General features: G+C 38.2%; 1 protein-coding gene across 1 annotated transcript; it reads left to right on the top strand.

Annotated features, from left to right (window-relative positions):
• Positions 1 to 5,772: 5,772 nt before the first annotated feature.
• LOC148025591 (uncharacterized) lies at positions 5,773 to 11,678 on the top strand. The gene is made up of 8 exons (XM_087692808.1): positions 5,773 to 6,575; positions 6,790 to 6,903; positions 7,141 to 7,236; positions 7,577 to 7,619; positions 7,706 to 7,861; positions 8,369 to 8,449; positions 9,847 to 9,948; positions 10,824 to 11,678. The coding sequence occupies exons 1-8, from the start codon at positions 5,779 to 5,781 to the stop codon at positions 10,926 to 10,928; spliced, it is 1,494 nt and encodes a 497-aa protein (XP_087548934.1). The 5' UTR covers positions 5,773 to 5,778; the 3' UTR covers positions 10,929 to 11,678.
• Positions 11,679 to 17,461: the final 5,783 nt, after the last annotated feature.

The raw sequence follows: 17,461 nt of genomic DNA, 5'->3' as shown, positions 1-17,461 counted from the left end.
TCGTATCTTCTTGAATTTTTGACAACCTTTCTTTAATCCTTGGTCAACTTCTTTCTAATGGTTGACCTTTGTTGGCTCCTTTGACCTTGACTTTGACATGTTTTGACCAAGCCTTTGACTTTGAATTTTGTAACCTTCTTTGTTTGGGATTAACTTTGCAAATAGACACACATTTAGTGAAGCTAGGTGAAAGCCTCTACAAATGCTTAAGTATTGTGTGCAAGGTACATATGCTCAATGTGTATCAACTTGACTTGATCTCTTTGTAGGAAAATACAAGTGTCTACATTGTCTTATCTCCATTTTATACCAATGGTTATATGGTTTCTCGTTTGCAATGTCACCATTAGTCTTTTGTCTTTAATACCTAACTTCACCTTTTAAGTAGAAGTGAAACTTAAATTCCAGGTTTACAATTTTACTACAATTGAGGATTGCACCTCTTTTTGGCGGCCATGAATTTTCTACAATTGTTTCACTCTAGAGTGTCTTTATATATTTCTATGAAGGGATATCAAAAACATGATTATACTCGTGGGAACTCCCAAACAAATTTCGTTAATTGTTTGAAGTAGTTACAACAAGATTGACAAAAATGCCACTCCATGGAAAAAATCAAAGGCCTTGCCTTTAGTAGAGCAAATGTCATAATATCATGATGCAGCCCGAGAGAGAGACAAGTGGAGAGTCATTAAAGTGGCCCACACTTTGAGTTATTATCATCTACACATCTTACACTACTATACAATGTTCATGGTTTGAAAGAATACATTTTAAACACACGGACTCATTGCTAGAGAGATTTGATAAGATTTGCTTGTTTTACTATAAACAAATAATAAGTTCATAAAAGCATATGAGGCTCTTCAAAGGAAAGGGACAATGCTTATCCACATTTATTTTAATGTTGACTCCTTTATACCTCTTTAGGTGTGGATCATGACTTTGGGGCAAAGATTTACTCCCCTTTCACTTTCATTTCCTTGACATGACATCACCTCACAAGACAATGGTATGATCAAAGTGCACAAAGCAAGAATCATGGCCACGCTTACTTGCAAGCAAGAAGGAAAAGTTTCAAAAATGGTATGAAGTATAGAAAGAAACTTGTTTTTGGATTATAGTCTAACTTGTTTTTGGTCATAACCTAAGAACATGCCAATCTAGAGTGCTTTTTGCTATAATTGAAGGACCATATTGATATAACCATTTCAAACCAATATTTTGTATATTATCAACCTAGTTAGATTATCCAAAAATAGTTTATGATTATTTCAATCTACTCCGAAAGCCGAGTTTACAATTATTCAATATGAATTTCAAGACAAGAGCCTATTGTTTATGCTTCATATAAGGTCATGTGGTAAAAAACCATGAAAGATGTGCATTTCTATGTTGAGTGCTAAATCTCTAGTTGGAAATGAGTTGGACTAAATTTAAGTTTTCAAGCTCTCATAGAAAAATATCAACATCAAATTCATGTCGATCAACATGATTGTTTACCATTGATTTACTTGAAACGCGTTGAGACACATGAGTCTCTTGATCTTAGTGGTGGATACATCACGCAAGGGTTATATCTAGTGCAAATACACTTGTTTTGTTAGAAAAAGTAGGTACGTGTAGTACAATTCTTAACAAACTTATCCTTGCTCTTTATTGTTATGGGTACTCATACAAGCCAAGTCCTAGGGGTTTGGAAAAAGATATATAGAACAAAAGGGTAGATGCAAAATAATAAAGATATGAGTAGATGACTTGTAAGATGTAATCTTTGGGATTTAGGATATGGTTGGATCTTGTTGGAAAGGAAGGAATATATGAGCCAATTTTGAGTGCACACATTGATCACATTTCACATTTCATCAAACCAATAAAGGACACCAACACTCCTTGTGACACAAGTTGACCAACAATTTGTTGTTTGTCCTTGCCCTTGGCACCAAAGCATAAATAACTTTTCATATGGTGAATGCTTTTGACAACCATATAAATGCAACCAATTGCAGTCAAAAAGGAAAGTTTACATCACTCTTTAGTGCTCCACCGTCTACCGTCAAGTTGAAGCATGCCTCATTCTTTGCTTTCTCTCTCCATAATTAGGGAGCTTATGGAGAAGTATGTAGCAATGTAAACTTGACAAAGCTTATATAAACATGGAAAATAAATCATTTAAAAGGCACTATAAATTGACAATTCTCCTTTTATGATCATATTTGAGAAAACAAAAGAATTGTATCAATTCAACTATTAAACATCATGTTTGTATGTGCATGTTTATGTTTAATTGGTTTTGATATAGTGGTGAATGAGTACAATCATGTTGAAGGCATGGTGTGAGCAGTTTCTATATATGCACTAAGAGGTTAAATTAACCCCTTGAACTTGGTTGCAACAAGTATAAAGTGCTAATATTAAAATAGAGAAATTATGATTATTGTGAATGATCCATCATAAGTGCCTAATTACAAAAAAAATTGAATGGGAAATTCATCCATGCTTGTTGTGTGAAAAAACTTCAATTAACTCATAGTACTACTTCTATTCCTTGTGACTATTTCAATCCCAAATGCTTTGGCTGGAAATTCATCCATTTGGACAAAATCTTTGAGTATTCTCCTAGTTTTCTCATGTGTTAGGAAAATGCCATATTGTTCTTCAATTAATTAATTCATGCCATGAAAGCATGAAAAACGTTTACTTTTCCTGTGTTGTATAATGCATCTTTAGAGATATTTGTTAGGGCTCAAATCCAAAAAATGGTAATGAGTTGAAACACAAAACTTTATTTTGAAGAGAGATCTCAAAAGCAAATGTTTTCCATGAGAAGACTAGGTTTTTCTCTTATTTAAATAAATGGTCATGAGGAGAGAGAAAATCATGTTCAAAGTAACATTGTATCTTCCCCTTCATCAAAATTGGGGGGAGAGAGAGAGAGAGAGAGAGAGAGAGAGAGAGAGAGAGAGAGAGAGAGAGAGAGAGAGAGAGAGAGAGAGAGAGAGAGAGAGAGAGAGAGAGAGAGAGAGAGAGAGAGAGAGAGAGAGAGAGAGAGAGAGAGAGAGAGAGAGAACCAATTTCCTAGTGGTTTTGAAAATCATGAGATTTACAATGTTTTTTGTTATTATGTTTTGGTTTTTGGCCTCACGAGTGTATATCCTTAATCCTTCTCATCACTCTTTTTCACTTTAGTGGGATGGGATGACTTGCCTTTCACTTATTGACACTCTAGCCTTTCATGATAGATGTAGTATAGCTTCCAAGGTTGAACGTGTGGGGTCATGTTCCAGGGTGTGTAAAGATTCTCCTTCCCATTCCCCTTTTTCCCAAGGTTTCACAAAACCAAATCTAACGCCCCTAGTGTGCTCATAGTATGTGGTAGGAACAACTAAGATAAAATCATCTTTATGAGTGATGCAACCCTTCATTAAATGGTTGGCACATTTTTGAAAGTAAGACGCTTGATGTATTTGTATCATTGTGAAACATTAATGCTTACAATGTCCCCCTATCTTCCTTGATTATGTCAAATGGATGGGTTAAACATAAGTAACATTAATTGCCATGCAGGTAGAAGATAATAAACAAGCAATCTAAAGTAGGGCCATGTCACTCCAAGGAATATGGAGCAATATAATGTCCCCCTACCGACCTTCATTATGTCATGGGTGGAGGGGCTAACCACGAGTAATGCTAATTACCATGTAAGTGGAAGATAACAAAAGAAAAACGTGTAGTAGGTACATGTCACTTCAAGGAATATGGAGCAATAGAGAATAATGTAGCCAAGATGGAAGGACCAAAGCACAAAGTAAATATTTGGCTTCATATTATTTGGCTCGTCATTTGTCAAACGCAATGTTGTACAAAGAGGGCCTCAAATGTAAAATTTTAATTAGCTTTATGGAGCATTCAAGCATGATGTCAATTTGAACATTGCTATGGACAATGTTGCAGTTAGAAAATGGCAACAAAGAATCTAGTAATAGGGAAGGAATTGTCCCTCCTAAATCTCATAAAGAATACACATTTTCAGTATTGACTCTCAAATTCTATATAACTAGAGCTTGATAGTAGTTGATCATATGCATCATTTCAACATCAAAAGGTGATTTCACATGTATTTAAGTTTGGATAAAGCTCGTCCAGGCTTCGATGTGGTGCAAGATCTAAACATAAACAAAGATGTTAGGATTGCTTCACACAAAGGAGACTATGGGGAGTGGGGAAATATGAAGATACATTCTTCCTAAATGGCAAATGCTCAGCAAAGTAGAACCCTAAAAAGGAAAGCTTCAATGGGCTTTGGTACATAAAAGGGTTCTTTATAAAAACCACGCACGTGTTTTGGCTCATTTTCATCGATTGAAAGTTTCTATACAAGTAGTGTGTCCATCATTCCCTCTATGGAGCTACCTAGACAAACTTCTCTATGTGTGTGTGTGTGTGTGTCCCCCCCATTAGAGTGGCTCTTCATAACTTCATAACATTTATTTCCATTCACATGTCTCAATATGTTCAACACCACAATAGTTTGGAAGAGTGTTAATAGTGTCTAGCACACGACGAGCACTACTTCAATACTTTGCATCAATGCATCCATATTAGTGCAAACATCTATTTCCTTGTTTCAAAACTTGTGACTCCATTGATTGGCATATTCAAGATTGGAACTAGCATATGGTAGATGAGACGATCTAAGTACCCAAAATCATGGGTTCCATTTTGCCAAGCAGCAAGGACATGATATCTTAGTAAGCATGGTGATATGGTAAGAGTAGTTTCTAAATTCCCATTGGCTTAGGTATCTATGTTCGTTGCTAGTGGGTGCTATTGAAAAGGCACAAGGCATATGGAGTTTCTACACCTTCATGCACGCTGAGTAGAGGTTCCCTTACATCGCTTCATTATTATTAGTTACTGCTAGTCAATGCAGATTTACTAAGCATACCATAAGTGAAAAACTTTTTGACCTCCCGTTTGGGATCGTAGAAGTTGAATAGCTCTCTTAAGAGCATGCATTGTGGGATGCATTTGGCCCAAAAATTTGGGCTATTGGAACAAAGATTTTGTCCTCTACTTGGAGATCTATTGCAGAACCATATTTGTGCACATGCACTTTAGACATGGGATTTGATGATTATCATCTTTACTTTGAGGTAATATTATTCTCGTGGTAGTGTGATAATAATGGCCTATGTTGAAGTAAAAAGTTTCTCTTGGTTGGTCATGTTGCAAGAAATGTTGAGTTGATTAAGGGTGTTGGCATTTCTTTTTCAAAACTGGTAAAAGATATTGACATTACTTAAAAAGGAGGTGAGCGTGGACGTAATCCATTTTAGTATAAAGATATTGACATCACTTAAAAAGGAGGTGAGTGTGGACATAATCCATAGAAGTATAAAGATATTGACATCACTTAAATATTTACATGCATCTTTTTTTTCTAGGAAGCTTAAACTTTATGAGAAAAAGGGCAAGAGAAAATGTTTACGCGTAGCTTTTGTTGAGGAAGCACAACCTTTAACCTTTATTGCAGAGTATAGGCTATGAAATGGACACTTAGGATCCCATGTGAGAGAGGCCTTAATGTGTGAGCCCTGGTTTTTGATTTAATTTGGATGTTTTACCGGGACAAGTCCGACGAAGAACTACTGGCGACTGAAACCAGGGTAAGCACGTGTATATACATATATATATATGTATATATGTGTACTAAGGGGGGGGAACGACGATGACGATTATTTTCTCAGCAGTGGGACAAAGGTTTTTGAAATTATAATGCCAATAGGCGACAAGCTTTGTGCGGGTGGACACGTGGCGGACAGGAGAGATTTTCTTGGCGCGTGGGGTGGGCCCCAAAGATTTGGGGGCTGGCTTTACACACGGAATAGCGGGCTGGACAACACGTCCTGCGTCTCCTCCTCCTCCTCCTCCTCCTCCGTCTCGTTGATGCATTCATCATTCTTCTTCTTCTTCTGCTCCCCCTCCTCCACCATCGGTCAGAAAATAATAATACATATAAATACCTTCCTCCCTCTTCTCCGTCGCCTGTGCGCTTTTGTGCGCGCCCGCCTGAATTCAACCTCTCCCCCGCCTCCTGCGCAAAACCCTAACCCTTCCCTCCCTCCAACCATAGGTCTCCTCAGCCCCCCCGATCTGGATCCCATGGCCCGTAAGCCTCGCAAGCGTGCCGCCGCCGCCGCCGCCGCCGCCGCCACCGTCGCTTCCCATCACCAGCAGCCAGACCCCCCCGCCAGTAACGCCCCCCCGCCCCCCGACACCGAAGATGATGACGATCAGGTCTTCGAGGAAGTGCCCGAGGTAATCGAAGATTACAGCAATGACAGTGACGATGATTACTATGAGGATGGCGACGCCGGTAGCGCCGAAGATGACTACGAAGATTTGTCCTCCCCCAGTGCTGCTGCTCCTGTCACCCAGTACTTCCCGCATCCTTCTCCACCAAAGTCAGCCGAGGACCAGCCGACCGATCGACCTGTACGCGTGTATGCTGATGGCATCTATGACCTCTTCCATTTCGGGCATGCGCGATCGCTTGAGCAGGCCAAGAAATCGTGAGTCTTTCTAATTCAATTAACTCTCTGCAGATGGCTCTCTTGTCTTAATGGCCTGTGGATCCTTTGTTGGATCTGGCTTACAATTCCTGTGATGACTGGCATTGCAACGCTAGATGGATGTGTAGTGTTGTAGGCTGAAGGGTGCCTCGAGACTTCGTTGGATGTATAACTGCATCACGGTATTAATTCCTTCTAACCTGTATGCTTACAGGTTTCCAAATACCTACCTACTGGTTGGATGCTGCAGTGATGCCGTCACACATAAGTACAAGGGAAAGACAGTAATGACAGAAGCTGAACGATACGAGTCACTCCGGCACTGCAAGTTAATATGATTCCAACATTATGTCTCCTTTTTTAGTTCTTCATAACTGCTCTTTACCGGTGGGTTATCCATGGGTTTGTTTCTATTCAATTCTGAATGCAAGATGAAGCTTTAGTCCAGTAACATGGTCGAGCACAGCAGCCTTCCATTTCGGCATCTTGCTATGATTTACAGAAGTGTAATTGCTGTTTTTTCAGACATTTCAGTGACGAATTTTTTTTGTGTTGGTCACAACAGGTGGGTGGATGAAGTTATACCAGATGCACCATGGGTGATAACTCAAGAATTCCTTGATAAACACAATATCGATTTTGTTGCACATGATGCTTTACCGTAAGTCTCAAAGAATGACTTTAAAGATGTCTTGGTTTGCAATATGTGAGTGGCCAACAGGAAGAACTGCATGTCCTTGCACTTATATTTCGGTAGTTTGTTTTAACTTGGATTGGACAGTCAGTGTGGTGCAAAGTGCTGTTATCCTTGCTCCATTGACAATTGGAACATGCAGATGGTGTGGTACAAAGTGCTCTATTCTTGCTCCATTGACAATTGGAGCAGGCTGGGCTGTATAGCTGCAGTATGATAGGACCTTCTTAGAGAGTCTTAAGTAGCCTTTGCTCTTTCTAGTACTATGTGCTCTTTTTCAATCTTTAATGTGTTGCTACATATGCAGATATGCTGATGTAAGTGGGGCTGGCAAGGATGTCTATGAATTTGTAAGTCTGAAGCTTTCATGTTACTTTGAATTTGATTGTTGCCTGCATAAGTCTGTATATGATGCTGATGATATGAATATTGCCAGGTTAAGGCTGCTGGGAAATTTAAAGAGACAAAGCGCACTGAAGGTATTTCAACTTCTGACATAATAATGCGCATTGTAAAGGACTACAATGAGTATGTGATGCGAAATCTGGCCCGAGGTTACTCAAGAAAAGATCTTGGTGTCAGTTACGTGAAGGTAATATTCTACCTTGGATCACAGTAAGGTTTTAGTGAAGGCTGTGTCTTGTGAGTGCTTATTTTGGTCAAATTTAAGACTGACAAGCAGCCTACTTGCAAGTTCACAGTAAGACTTGCAAACCTCAAGGCACACGCTGAAAAGCACCAGCAGTGGTGACATTTGTGGGGCACATATATGACTTAATGTTAGCATCTGCTGATTCTCTAATGCAGTAGATTCTTGGTTGCTTGGCTTGTACCTTTGTGTCCCTCAATTTGGGTTGTTTTTTGTTGCATAATCGTACCCAAGCAGAGTTGCTAGTACTGAAAATTGCTCTATGGTTATTAATGTTGTGATCACGAGATTGAAACATAGCAAGTTTTCCTTGCATAGTGGTAGTAGAGGCAGTGGAAAATGACTAAGTATATATGCTTGGTGATTTTTAGGAGAGAACTGTGTGTCACGGGAGGTAGGGAGGGGTTTTCAATACAACATCTGTACTGAGAATCTGCTTGCTTTTTACAGGAGAAACAATTAAGAGTTAACATGGGAATTATCAAGCTCCGACAAAAGGTGAAAGAGCAGCAAGAGCGTGTTGGTCAAAAGGTACTTATATGAACCTTTTGTACCTTAGATATTCAGTAATTGAGATTGGTATCGCCGAGATTGCTGAACATGGAAACTTTGTATCTTGCCCTTCTTTAGTAGGGTTGGTTTAGCCTACCCTTTAGTGCAATTTGGCAATGTCTTTTGCATGAAAGCCTTTCACAATAACAATTCTGAGTAGAAATGCAACCTGTTTTCCACTTTAAAAATGAAAAGAAACCACTGTTTGCTTTCTTTTTCTTCCTCTCTCTCTTGTTTTCCTCTTTGTCCTCTTACTCTTTTATTCCTCCTCTTCACAACTTTCATTAACAAGAAAGCTTGTCTTTTGGGGATCATTGACAGCTAAATCCTCTCCCTCTCCCTCTGCCTCTCCCTCTTACTCTCCCTCATCTTTGTCTTCATCCTTGCCTTCCTCTTTTCTCATCTTTGATAGTTGAAGCACGAGAAGGTTCGGGGTAAAGATCATTACCAAATTGCGTATTCAACTCCTAACAAAGTGTTCTTCCCACAGATGTACAGAGGGTGGATTTGGTAGGCAATGCTTCTTATTTGATTGGAGGACAATGTTTTGCCTGGATGAGCTTTATTGATGCCTCAATAAGCTCCTTTAAAATATCTTACTGGAGGTTGAGTTATTTGGTAGCTTGTACACAGTCTAGGAAGGATATAAGCTATTTTTTCATGAGATGAGACACCACTTTTTGGGATGGCACTTACATTAGTTGAGAGATCTTTATGCTTATAATACTAACAAAGTACTGTATGAAACATTTGCCCTAAAACTTAGAGACACCTTTTGCTTCATGAATCTGTTGGAGATGTGAACTGTGTACATGATCTAATCAGATGTTTTCAACGAATACTTATATTCCCAAAAGAAGCCTCTAAAAAGCTATTTAGCTAAAATGCTTCAATCAAAGATATTAATATACAACATGTCTCAGATTGTAAATATAATATTCAGGTTCCCTTGTTTGTCATTTGGCAGTGTGTCGAGTAACTGCTTTAATTAGGAAGCTTGCTGTTGATTGTTAGTTCCAAAGTTATGGCCGTTGTTTGTTTGACTGGTATTCCTTATGTCAAGGACTGTAGTACTTGTTGGCTGGATCTCAGATTTTTTAATATCCAGCATAGTGTTGGTTAATTGTTTGGACTGCAAAAATGTTAGCTTAAGGTTGATTTCCTCCACTTTTATCGTATTCCATTGCAAGTGAAATTTGACTAAGTGTAAGATTTTTAAAGTCTTAGAGATTCCGTGTCTCTGCATGCTGTTTTCCTCAGCGACTCTCCCCAGCGCTAATACTTGCTGTTTCTTTGTTTTCTGTTCATGACTTATGTTGCATAGGTTGGCAGAGATATTTTCCTAAACAGTACTCCATGAATTCTCCATTTTACAGATAAATACAGTGGCAAAGATGCATCATAGTGAGTGGGTGGAGAATGCAGACCGCTGGGTGAGCGGGTTCCTTGAAAAATTTGAGGAGGGTTGTCACCAGATGGTATTCTCCGGAACTTCCAAAATATGTCTCCATGTCATTCTGAATACTTTATAGCTTTCAATCTTCCCTTTCTATTTTGTTGTAATAACAAATAAAATGTGGATATAACAAGCAATCAAAAACCTGCAATAAGAGGCAATTTAGCGATATCATTTATCTTTCCCTTTCATATATTTAAGAAAAAAAGGGGGGAGGGGTCTGGCATTTTGGTTGAGAAGTCAAGTGGCTGGCCAACTGTTGCCTTTGGCTGACTGTATGCTGCACTCACCCTGACCTGTGCTTACATCTCCTGCTGACTGTTCACTGGCCTAGGCGGTCTGACTGCTTCTGGCCTAGAGCAGCTTTTGCCATCCACTCACATTTTTGTATGATGCTTTGTTTCTAGACCAAATACATTTATCAAGCTTTTTCATAGGAGCTTAGGCTCTTTGTGCTGGCTATGAACTGGGGCTTCTGTTAAAAAACCCCAGAACACCTCTCTCCTCAGTGTATTGGCCTTTCGTATTAGCCTATTTAATTGTTATCTTGCTTTAGATCACAAATTCCTTGGTTGCTAAAAGGTCTCGTTTCACCTTTCTGCATTTTCTTGTGTTTTAGATTTTCACCTGTCAGAAAACTCATGCACATGGTAAATACCATTGGGATTTCTGGAACAGTTTCAAGTTTATTTATTTGACAGTTGCAAGTTATGGATTATGTGTAAAGTTTGTAAGTGGGGCTAGGAAAACACACAAGGGAAGTAATGTCTACTTGACGTTCTTTAGTGACTAATTCTCTCTCTCAAAGACATGCTTAGAATTTACTTTCTTGATAATCATTTGTACTATTTAACCTGCTCCAGATTTGTAAATTTTAAAAACTGTTTGTATGCACAGGAAAGTGCAATCAAATTGCGCATCCAGAAAGAGTTTAATAGAAGGCAACAGCAGAAGAGGAGACCTTCAGCCAAGCTTTTTATTGGTCCAACAGGCAATAAATGATGTACTGTGGAGCACCTTCCCAGAGGCAATATTAGCTTATACTGTGAATGAGCTTAGTTTGTATCTCTCTACAAAGATTCTTTTGCTGTTTTTCCATTACCACCTTTTGGGATGTCAAATTATGTCCATTATACATAGAAGTACTGCCCATGATGGAAAAAGTTTTGGATTTTCAAGGGCTTATATCTTTCTAGCATCAGACTAAGTGCACATGCTATTATATACGAGTCATGTGCTTTCCTTCTTCCAAAAGTTGAGGAGGATGGCAGTTGATGATTTGGAGTCAGGGCTCTACAAAAAGGAAACGAAAAGATCATGTGACATGGAGCACTCATTGGATCACTGCGTATGTAGAAAGATGACCACTCTTGGAACATATATAGATGTTTGGAAAGCAGTGCGCAACAATGATGCGGGTGTAGAAAGACTGCTGTGGACTTCGAGATTTTTGGGCTGTATGTATTGGAATCATAAAGATTTTATCATAACCTTCGGCAACAATTTTGTTGAGCATGGGATTAAGCCTTGCTTGATTCAATAATAATAATCAGTGTCTGCAAGCACTCTTTTGGAAGGACTTACATTCACATGAGAAGATCATAAGGTGGACATATCTGCTTACATCTTGTAAATCACTTAGAGGTAAACAGCAGGTGCTGTCCTAAGCGGCTGTATTACAGCTGAACTGCTGTTCAGTTGAGAGAGTGCAAGTCGTGTTTCTTAAATTTCATTAATTGAGTTCTATTGTTACATAGTTGCCACTCTGGTTGATGTTAATGGCATCCAGTTGTAAATGTTTGTGGCACCATACACAATTGAGTGGTCAAGTGGGGTCAGGGATGCATTCATAAATACATGTTTAATTGAAGTGGTAGAATTCCTTCAGTTGATAGGAGGGCGACCAAAAATTAATGTGTGTCCATGATTTTCTCCAAATTTGGAATTATAGACACTAACCCCTGTATTTCTACAGAAATTTCGTGGAGCAAAGGCCTACAGAAATTTCGTGGAGCAAAGGCAGTAGGACATCTTTGGCGTGTAGCATGGATTGAAAGGTTGAAGTAGTAGTATGGGTTGCTTTATATGAAATGATTGAAGGGCTGGAGTGAAAAAATACTGCGTGTTGGCTGGTGATGCTCTATATCGATAAAAAATGATTATTCCTACATATAATTTGTGTTGTGGAGCAAAAGAGGTAGAATTGCTTTTGGCATGTAGCTAGATTGAAGTTCTCTCCTGTTGGAGGGGTGTGTATGTTTAATCTTGAACTAACTTTGGCAGTTTAAATATTCACGTCCCTTAAGTGGTTGTGAAAGCCTTTATAGATGAATTGCTCAAGGCAAAGTTAGTGTTGAAAAATTTCACAAGATAAGATTGGTATCAATGCACCAATGCACTTGTTCCGCAAAATCCTAGTGCAAGCTGGCTTCTTTACATCACAAATAGGTGGGCTAGATTTTCTTTTTGAACCCTGTCGATGGGGATGATACTTGGTTGTGCTCAAGTGGGAGGTCAACTAGACATGCAGTGTCCATGTCCAGATGTGTACAGGAAAAAATTAACATCTCTTGAGCAAGGATTAATGTCGAGGAAATTTGAGACTTACAGTTGAGCTAGGAGAATCATGTGAGCCGCCTCATGAGTTTTAGAAAAATAACTCCAATACAATTTTCAGGGGTCCCTTTGTGGGTCTCAGCAATTGTGTTTGTCTATTGAATCCTTTTTTGATGCCTTAACCATCATCTGCAGCTCATTCTGTTTATATTCTTCTTTATCATCAATGTTTGTGCTGTAGAGCGATTCTTTTTTCAATTCCTAAACTGGAGTCTCAACCCATTGATTTTGCAATAGAGTTCTTCCCGGCACAGGACAACACTTGAATTCTCTATATTTGTCATTTAGCTCCTTTCAAGATGGTCTGTAAGAGAGAAAATTTGTAATAATTGCTCCTCTTAGCAAAAAGAGATATAATACAAAATTCGAACCAACAAATTATCCTCTCTTCCACCAACTCAATGGTCAATGGAATTGCTGAAATTTATATCTCCATTTCCTCGAGTGTCTTATACCAAGATGAGAGAAAAGGAGTACGTTTCAGAGTAGATTTCATTTCAAGAGAAATTTCAACCTGAAATTGGAGGACTTGTTTCATTGATAGTAGTACCTTTTCATCCATATAATGGAAACAAACATATTCAAGGTTTATCATTAGATGCACACTAAGTTAAGAGATCTTATTCTTCCTATGGTAGGGTTTATATTTGTACCTTATTTTTGGAAGCACACATTTATAATAATTTGAAAGTAGAAAAACTTTTATGCTTGTCACAAGGTGCCCTTTTAGTTTGATTGCATTGCCACCCTTAGTTTCTTATAACTCTTCCAAAGGCCAACTTTCAAGAGACCTTTAGATCTTACAGTTGTGATCTTGTTGCTCTTGGAATCTCCTAATATCGATATGGTTCTCATAGCCTAGCTTTTAGTAGTTAAAGGCTATCATGGGGTCTTTTGCTCGTGGTTTGTCTTTGCACTCATTGCTACTCTTTGAAATAAAATCCACCATGTTTTTGGTTCTACAAAAATTGTGCCTTTAGGACCTTAATTTTGAGCATGCTTAGTTAGATTATTGACTTGATAATGAGATTTGTGTTAAGCGAGCTTGATGGATTTTCTTTTTTCTTTCTCTCACAATACAATATACACAAGTATAGATAAGATACAACATAAAGGGAAGTGGTCTATTAAGTCAAATAATGCACAATTCATTATACTAATTGACTAGTGCTATAATTATACTAGTTGTAGGTAGGTGTGACTAACCAAATACAATAAGTAGTGGGTCATTGGCTATGTGAGGATTATAATGACCACCATGCAAAGTGTAGATGTGTGGATCCATCTAACCAACTAGGTAGTCCATAATCAATGTCCACACGTGTTTAAGCTTGCTATCTCAACACTCTCCTCTCAAGCTTAATATCATCTTTGTAACTCCAAGTAAGCTTCTAAATCCTCAAAGCTTCTTTGTATCCAATGCCTTTGTGAAAATGTTTGCTATCTGGTCTTGTGTAACGACATATACCAAGTTAATGTCTCTTGTAAGTATTCTTACTCACAAAATGATAATGTATCTCAATGTATTTTGTTCTAGCATGGATCACTAGGTTCTTAGCCAATTGTATACTATTGTCACAATGAACGACGACTAGATTATCTCCTTGTCTATCCAAATCAACCAATAACTTTTGCAGCATGCTATATCACCTCACGTGTTGCTATAGCAGTACCACTATAGTTAATGTTTGTTGATGCTCCAAGTAATACTTACATTGCCAAGAGAAAATATGAATCTTTTGGTAGATCTTTCATTGGACATGCTACTAGCCCAATTTGTATCTGCGTAGCCAAATACATGTGCATCCTTATTTGTCTTAAAAAAAATTTCATAATGCAAGGTAGACTTTACACAATTAGACAATATGTCTAATTGCATCCAAATGAGGCTTTTTAGGTACATGTATAAATTGACTCACAAGCCTAACTGCATAGCTCAAGTTTGGCCTTGTGTAGTTATATAATCAAATATGAGGGAGGTCAAGTGCGTAACCAGCATTGTAACAATCAACCATCTAGCAATTGCCGGAGTGTTTCTCCTTGGATATAATATGGTTTTTGCTCTTTGTGAATGAAGATTTATCCAAGGGGAGGTGTGTTTGAGAGATATGAGCATCTCTCTAGTGCCAATCACTCACCCATGATGTTGAGTTGTGAGAGATGTACGTTGATAGGAACCTCTCTGACTCGCAAGCGTCGTGATTCCAAGTTATCCCTTTGCGTGAGTGCCTTCAGATTGTAACAATCTTTTTATAATATAATAGATCCCAAGAAGGGCCGTTCTACTCTCTTTGCTTACTATTGCTCTCTTGTGCCATCATACTCGCTTCTATGTTGTGTTACACTTTTGTTTGCCTTTGTGTATGGTATTCTGTGGTGCATAGTGCTTTGAGGCCCGTCCAAGGGATTTTGCTTTGCGACTCTAAGGTCCCCATGAATTATGCTAGGAGAAGTAGCAAGCCTTACCCCTTGGGGCCACTTCTTGAAACGAGGGTCAAGGGATGGCCCATACACTTGTATGAGAGGGACGCCAAGTACGTAATGAGACATTGTAATACGAAATCATTTAGCAATCACTTGGGTGCTCCTTCCTCCACTTGGGCCTTGCACCTTCATAATACAACCATTCTCTTTTGCTCTTAAAAATCTCTTGCAAGCTATTCTCTTTTTAGCAAAGTGCCTACTTGTGAGCTAAAATGGTTGGATTATTTGCAAGGGATCATGGTGCCAATTGTGATCTCGAAAAGTTGGGGAAAGTACTTAGTTTGCTAGATTCACACTTCTAGTGCATTACATTAAACTCCCAACTATCTTCCTAAACATAGTAGGGTTTTCCATCTCATCCCCAACATTAGTACTCAACTTTATATTTGCTCCAATGGTACTGAAAGAGACTTACACACTGTCATACCGTACTTGGATAATATATCCAAGAGCCATATTGCCTTTGGAATAACCCTATACATCTAATCACCTCAATACTAAGAAAATATCTCAGCTCACCCAAATCCTTCATCTTAAACTTTGGCTTCAAAGGCCCTTGACATTAGCAATCCCGTTGTCACTATCACTTGTAATCTCAAGTCATTCATATAGATGACTATGATGACCAAATCTACATCACCCTTTTTCACATAAAAGCGAGTGATTTGCATCAGAAACATAAAAGCCAATGTTGATAAGATACTCTCTAATTTTCTTAGACTATGCTCTAGGTGCTAGCTTTAGGCCATAGAGCATATTCTTTAACTAGTATACATATGTGGGATACTCTAAGTCCTTGTAATACGATGGTTGCTCCATATATACATATTTTTGAAAATCACCATTCAAGAAGGTATTTTTCACATCCATTTGTTGTAAACTCCAATCTTTGGCTGCTACCAAAGCAATCACAAATCTGACAATTGCCATCCTAATACTTGGACTGAATATATCTTCATAGTCTATGCCATATGTCTGTCTGTGCATAGCCTTTCGCTACTATCTTTGCCTTGTACTTGCTAATAGAACCATTTTCATTATGTTTTATTTTATAGAATCACTTACAATTAATAGCTTTCTTGCCCTCAGGCAATGGTACTAGATCCCAAGTTCCATTATTCTCTAATATAGCCATCTCCTCATCTATTGCTGTATCCCAATCATCATGACAACAAGCTCAACATCCTCAATCACCTTTACCATATAAGAATAATGGTGAGTCACATAACGCTCAAATTCGAGTCTTCTAATAGGGTATCTCACTTTACTAGAGTTGCATATCATTGGATCAGTTGATGGAGTCTCTACATTACTGTGTGCTCTCTGTACATGTCATGTCTCGATTGAAGAAATACTATTGTAGATTAATTTTTACCAAATGATATCTCTGGTCCACTAAGGGTCTGTGATTCTTGTTTTTTTTGTATTGACACGACCATAATGATAATCAACATCATCGAATGCATCTCCACTAGATGTATACCAACTACTTAGCTCATAAAAATAACATCCTTCCTTACTTGAAACTCACCATTAATAGGGTCATAATAATGATAGCCTTTTTTCTCAGTTGAGTACTTAATGAAAATACATTTTGTAGCCTTTGGGTCTAATTTCTTCCTCAACTCATTAGGCATATGAATATATGTACTACAACTAAATACTTTGAAGTGTAATATACCAAGTTTCTTGCCTATAAAACATTCTTCAAGAGTCATACCATGAATTGCAACTGTGGGAGTTTTGTTCATAATATAGACAGTATGTCCAAATCACTCAGTATGGCTAGTCATAGGATTAGATGCACTCAAGTCAACATACCATACATCATCACATGCTCTCTTTCTTGTAACAACATTTATCATATGCTGCACAATAAGAAATACTCACTTTTATAATCATTCTGTCTTATAGATGATGCATAATTTCTTTCTTTGTTGCATTTTGCCATTGCAAATACAATCCTTCTTATCATAACAAAGGGTTGTAATATGACCTATTCTTCCAGAGTAATGACATACAATACCAAAATCACTAGAACCTTTGTTTTGCCATTAACCTCTTCCTCTAGAGCTTCCCCTGCCTCTAGAATTACCATGACATCCCAAAATCTGTGTCACTAGACTATTGCCATTTCAACTTTTTTGTTAGTTAGTGCTAATACAATCCATATCAAGGCCTCTTGAAGATGATTTACCATGTCTCCTCCCTCAACTTGAGCAAAAAGCTTAGACTTGCTCATCACCTCTTGTCAGATGATTCACCATGCATGTTTATCTCTTTATTGATCATGATAGAGACCAACTCATCAACATATGGAAACAGCTTCTGTACATATATAGAAGTAATAAGAGATTTCAAGGCCTTCTCATTATTGAGGTCACCCAAAGTAGATGAAACCAAATCGTCATTCTCAAGCATTGCATCAATAGTTG

Source organism: Lygodium microphyllum, chromosome 14 (assembly GCF_053477565.2).
Source record: "Lygodium microphyllum isolate KBCC chromosome 14, Lygodium_microphyllum_v1.1.10, whole genome shotgun sequence".
In the NCBI taxonomy this organism is placed as follows: domain Eukaryota; kingdom Viridiplantae; phylum Streptophyta; class Polypodiopsida; order Schizaeales; family Lygodiaceae; genus Lygodium; species Lygodium microphyllum.
The sequence above is the reverse complement of the archived record's forward strand: the minus strand, read 5'-3'. Positions and strand labels throughout refer to the sequence as shown.

What these genes read in the sequence shown, in the direction of transcription:
- LOC148025591 (XM_087692808.1), top strand. Translation starts at nt 5,779, where the DNA reads ATGCCAATAGGCGACAAGCTTTGTGCGGGTGGACACGTGGCGGACAGG. An exon ending in CTTGAGCAGGCCAAGAAATC is followed by an intron (nt 6,576 to 6,789) that starts GTGAGTCTTTCT and finishes GTATGCTTACAG; the next exon opens with GTTTCCAAATACCTACCTAC. An exon ending in AGGAGGGTTGTCACCAGATG is followed by an intron (nt 9,949 to 10,823) that starts GTATTCTCCGGA and finishes TTGTATGCACAG; the next exon opens with GAAAGTGCAATCAAATTGCG.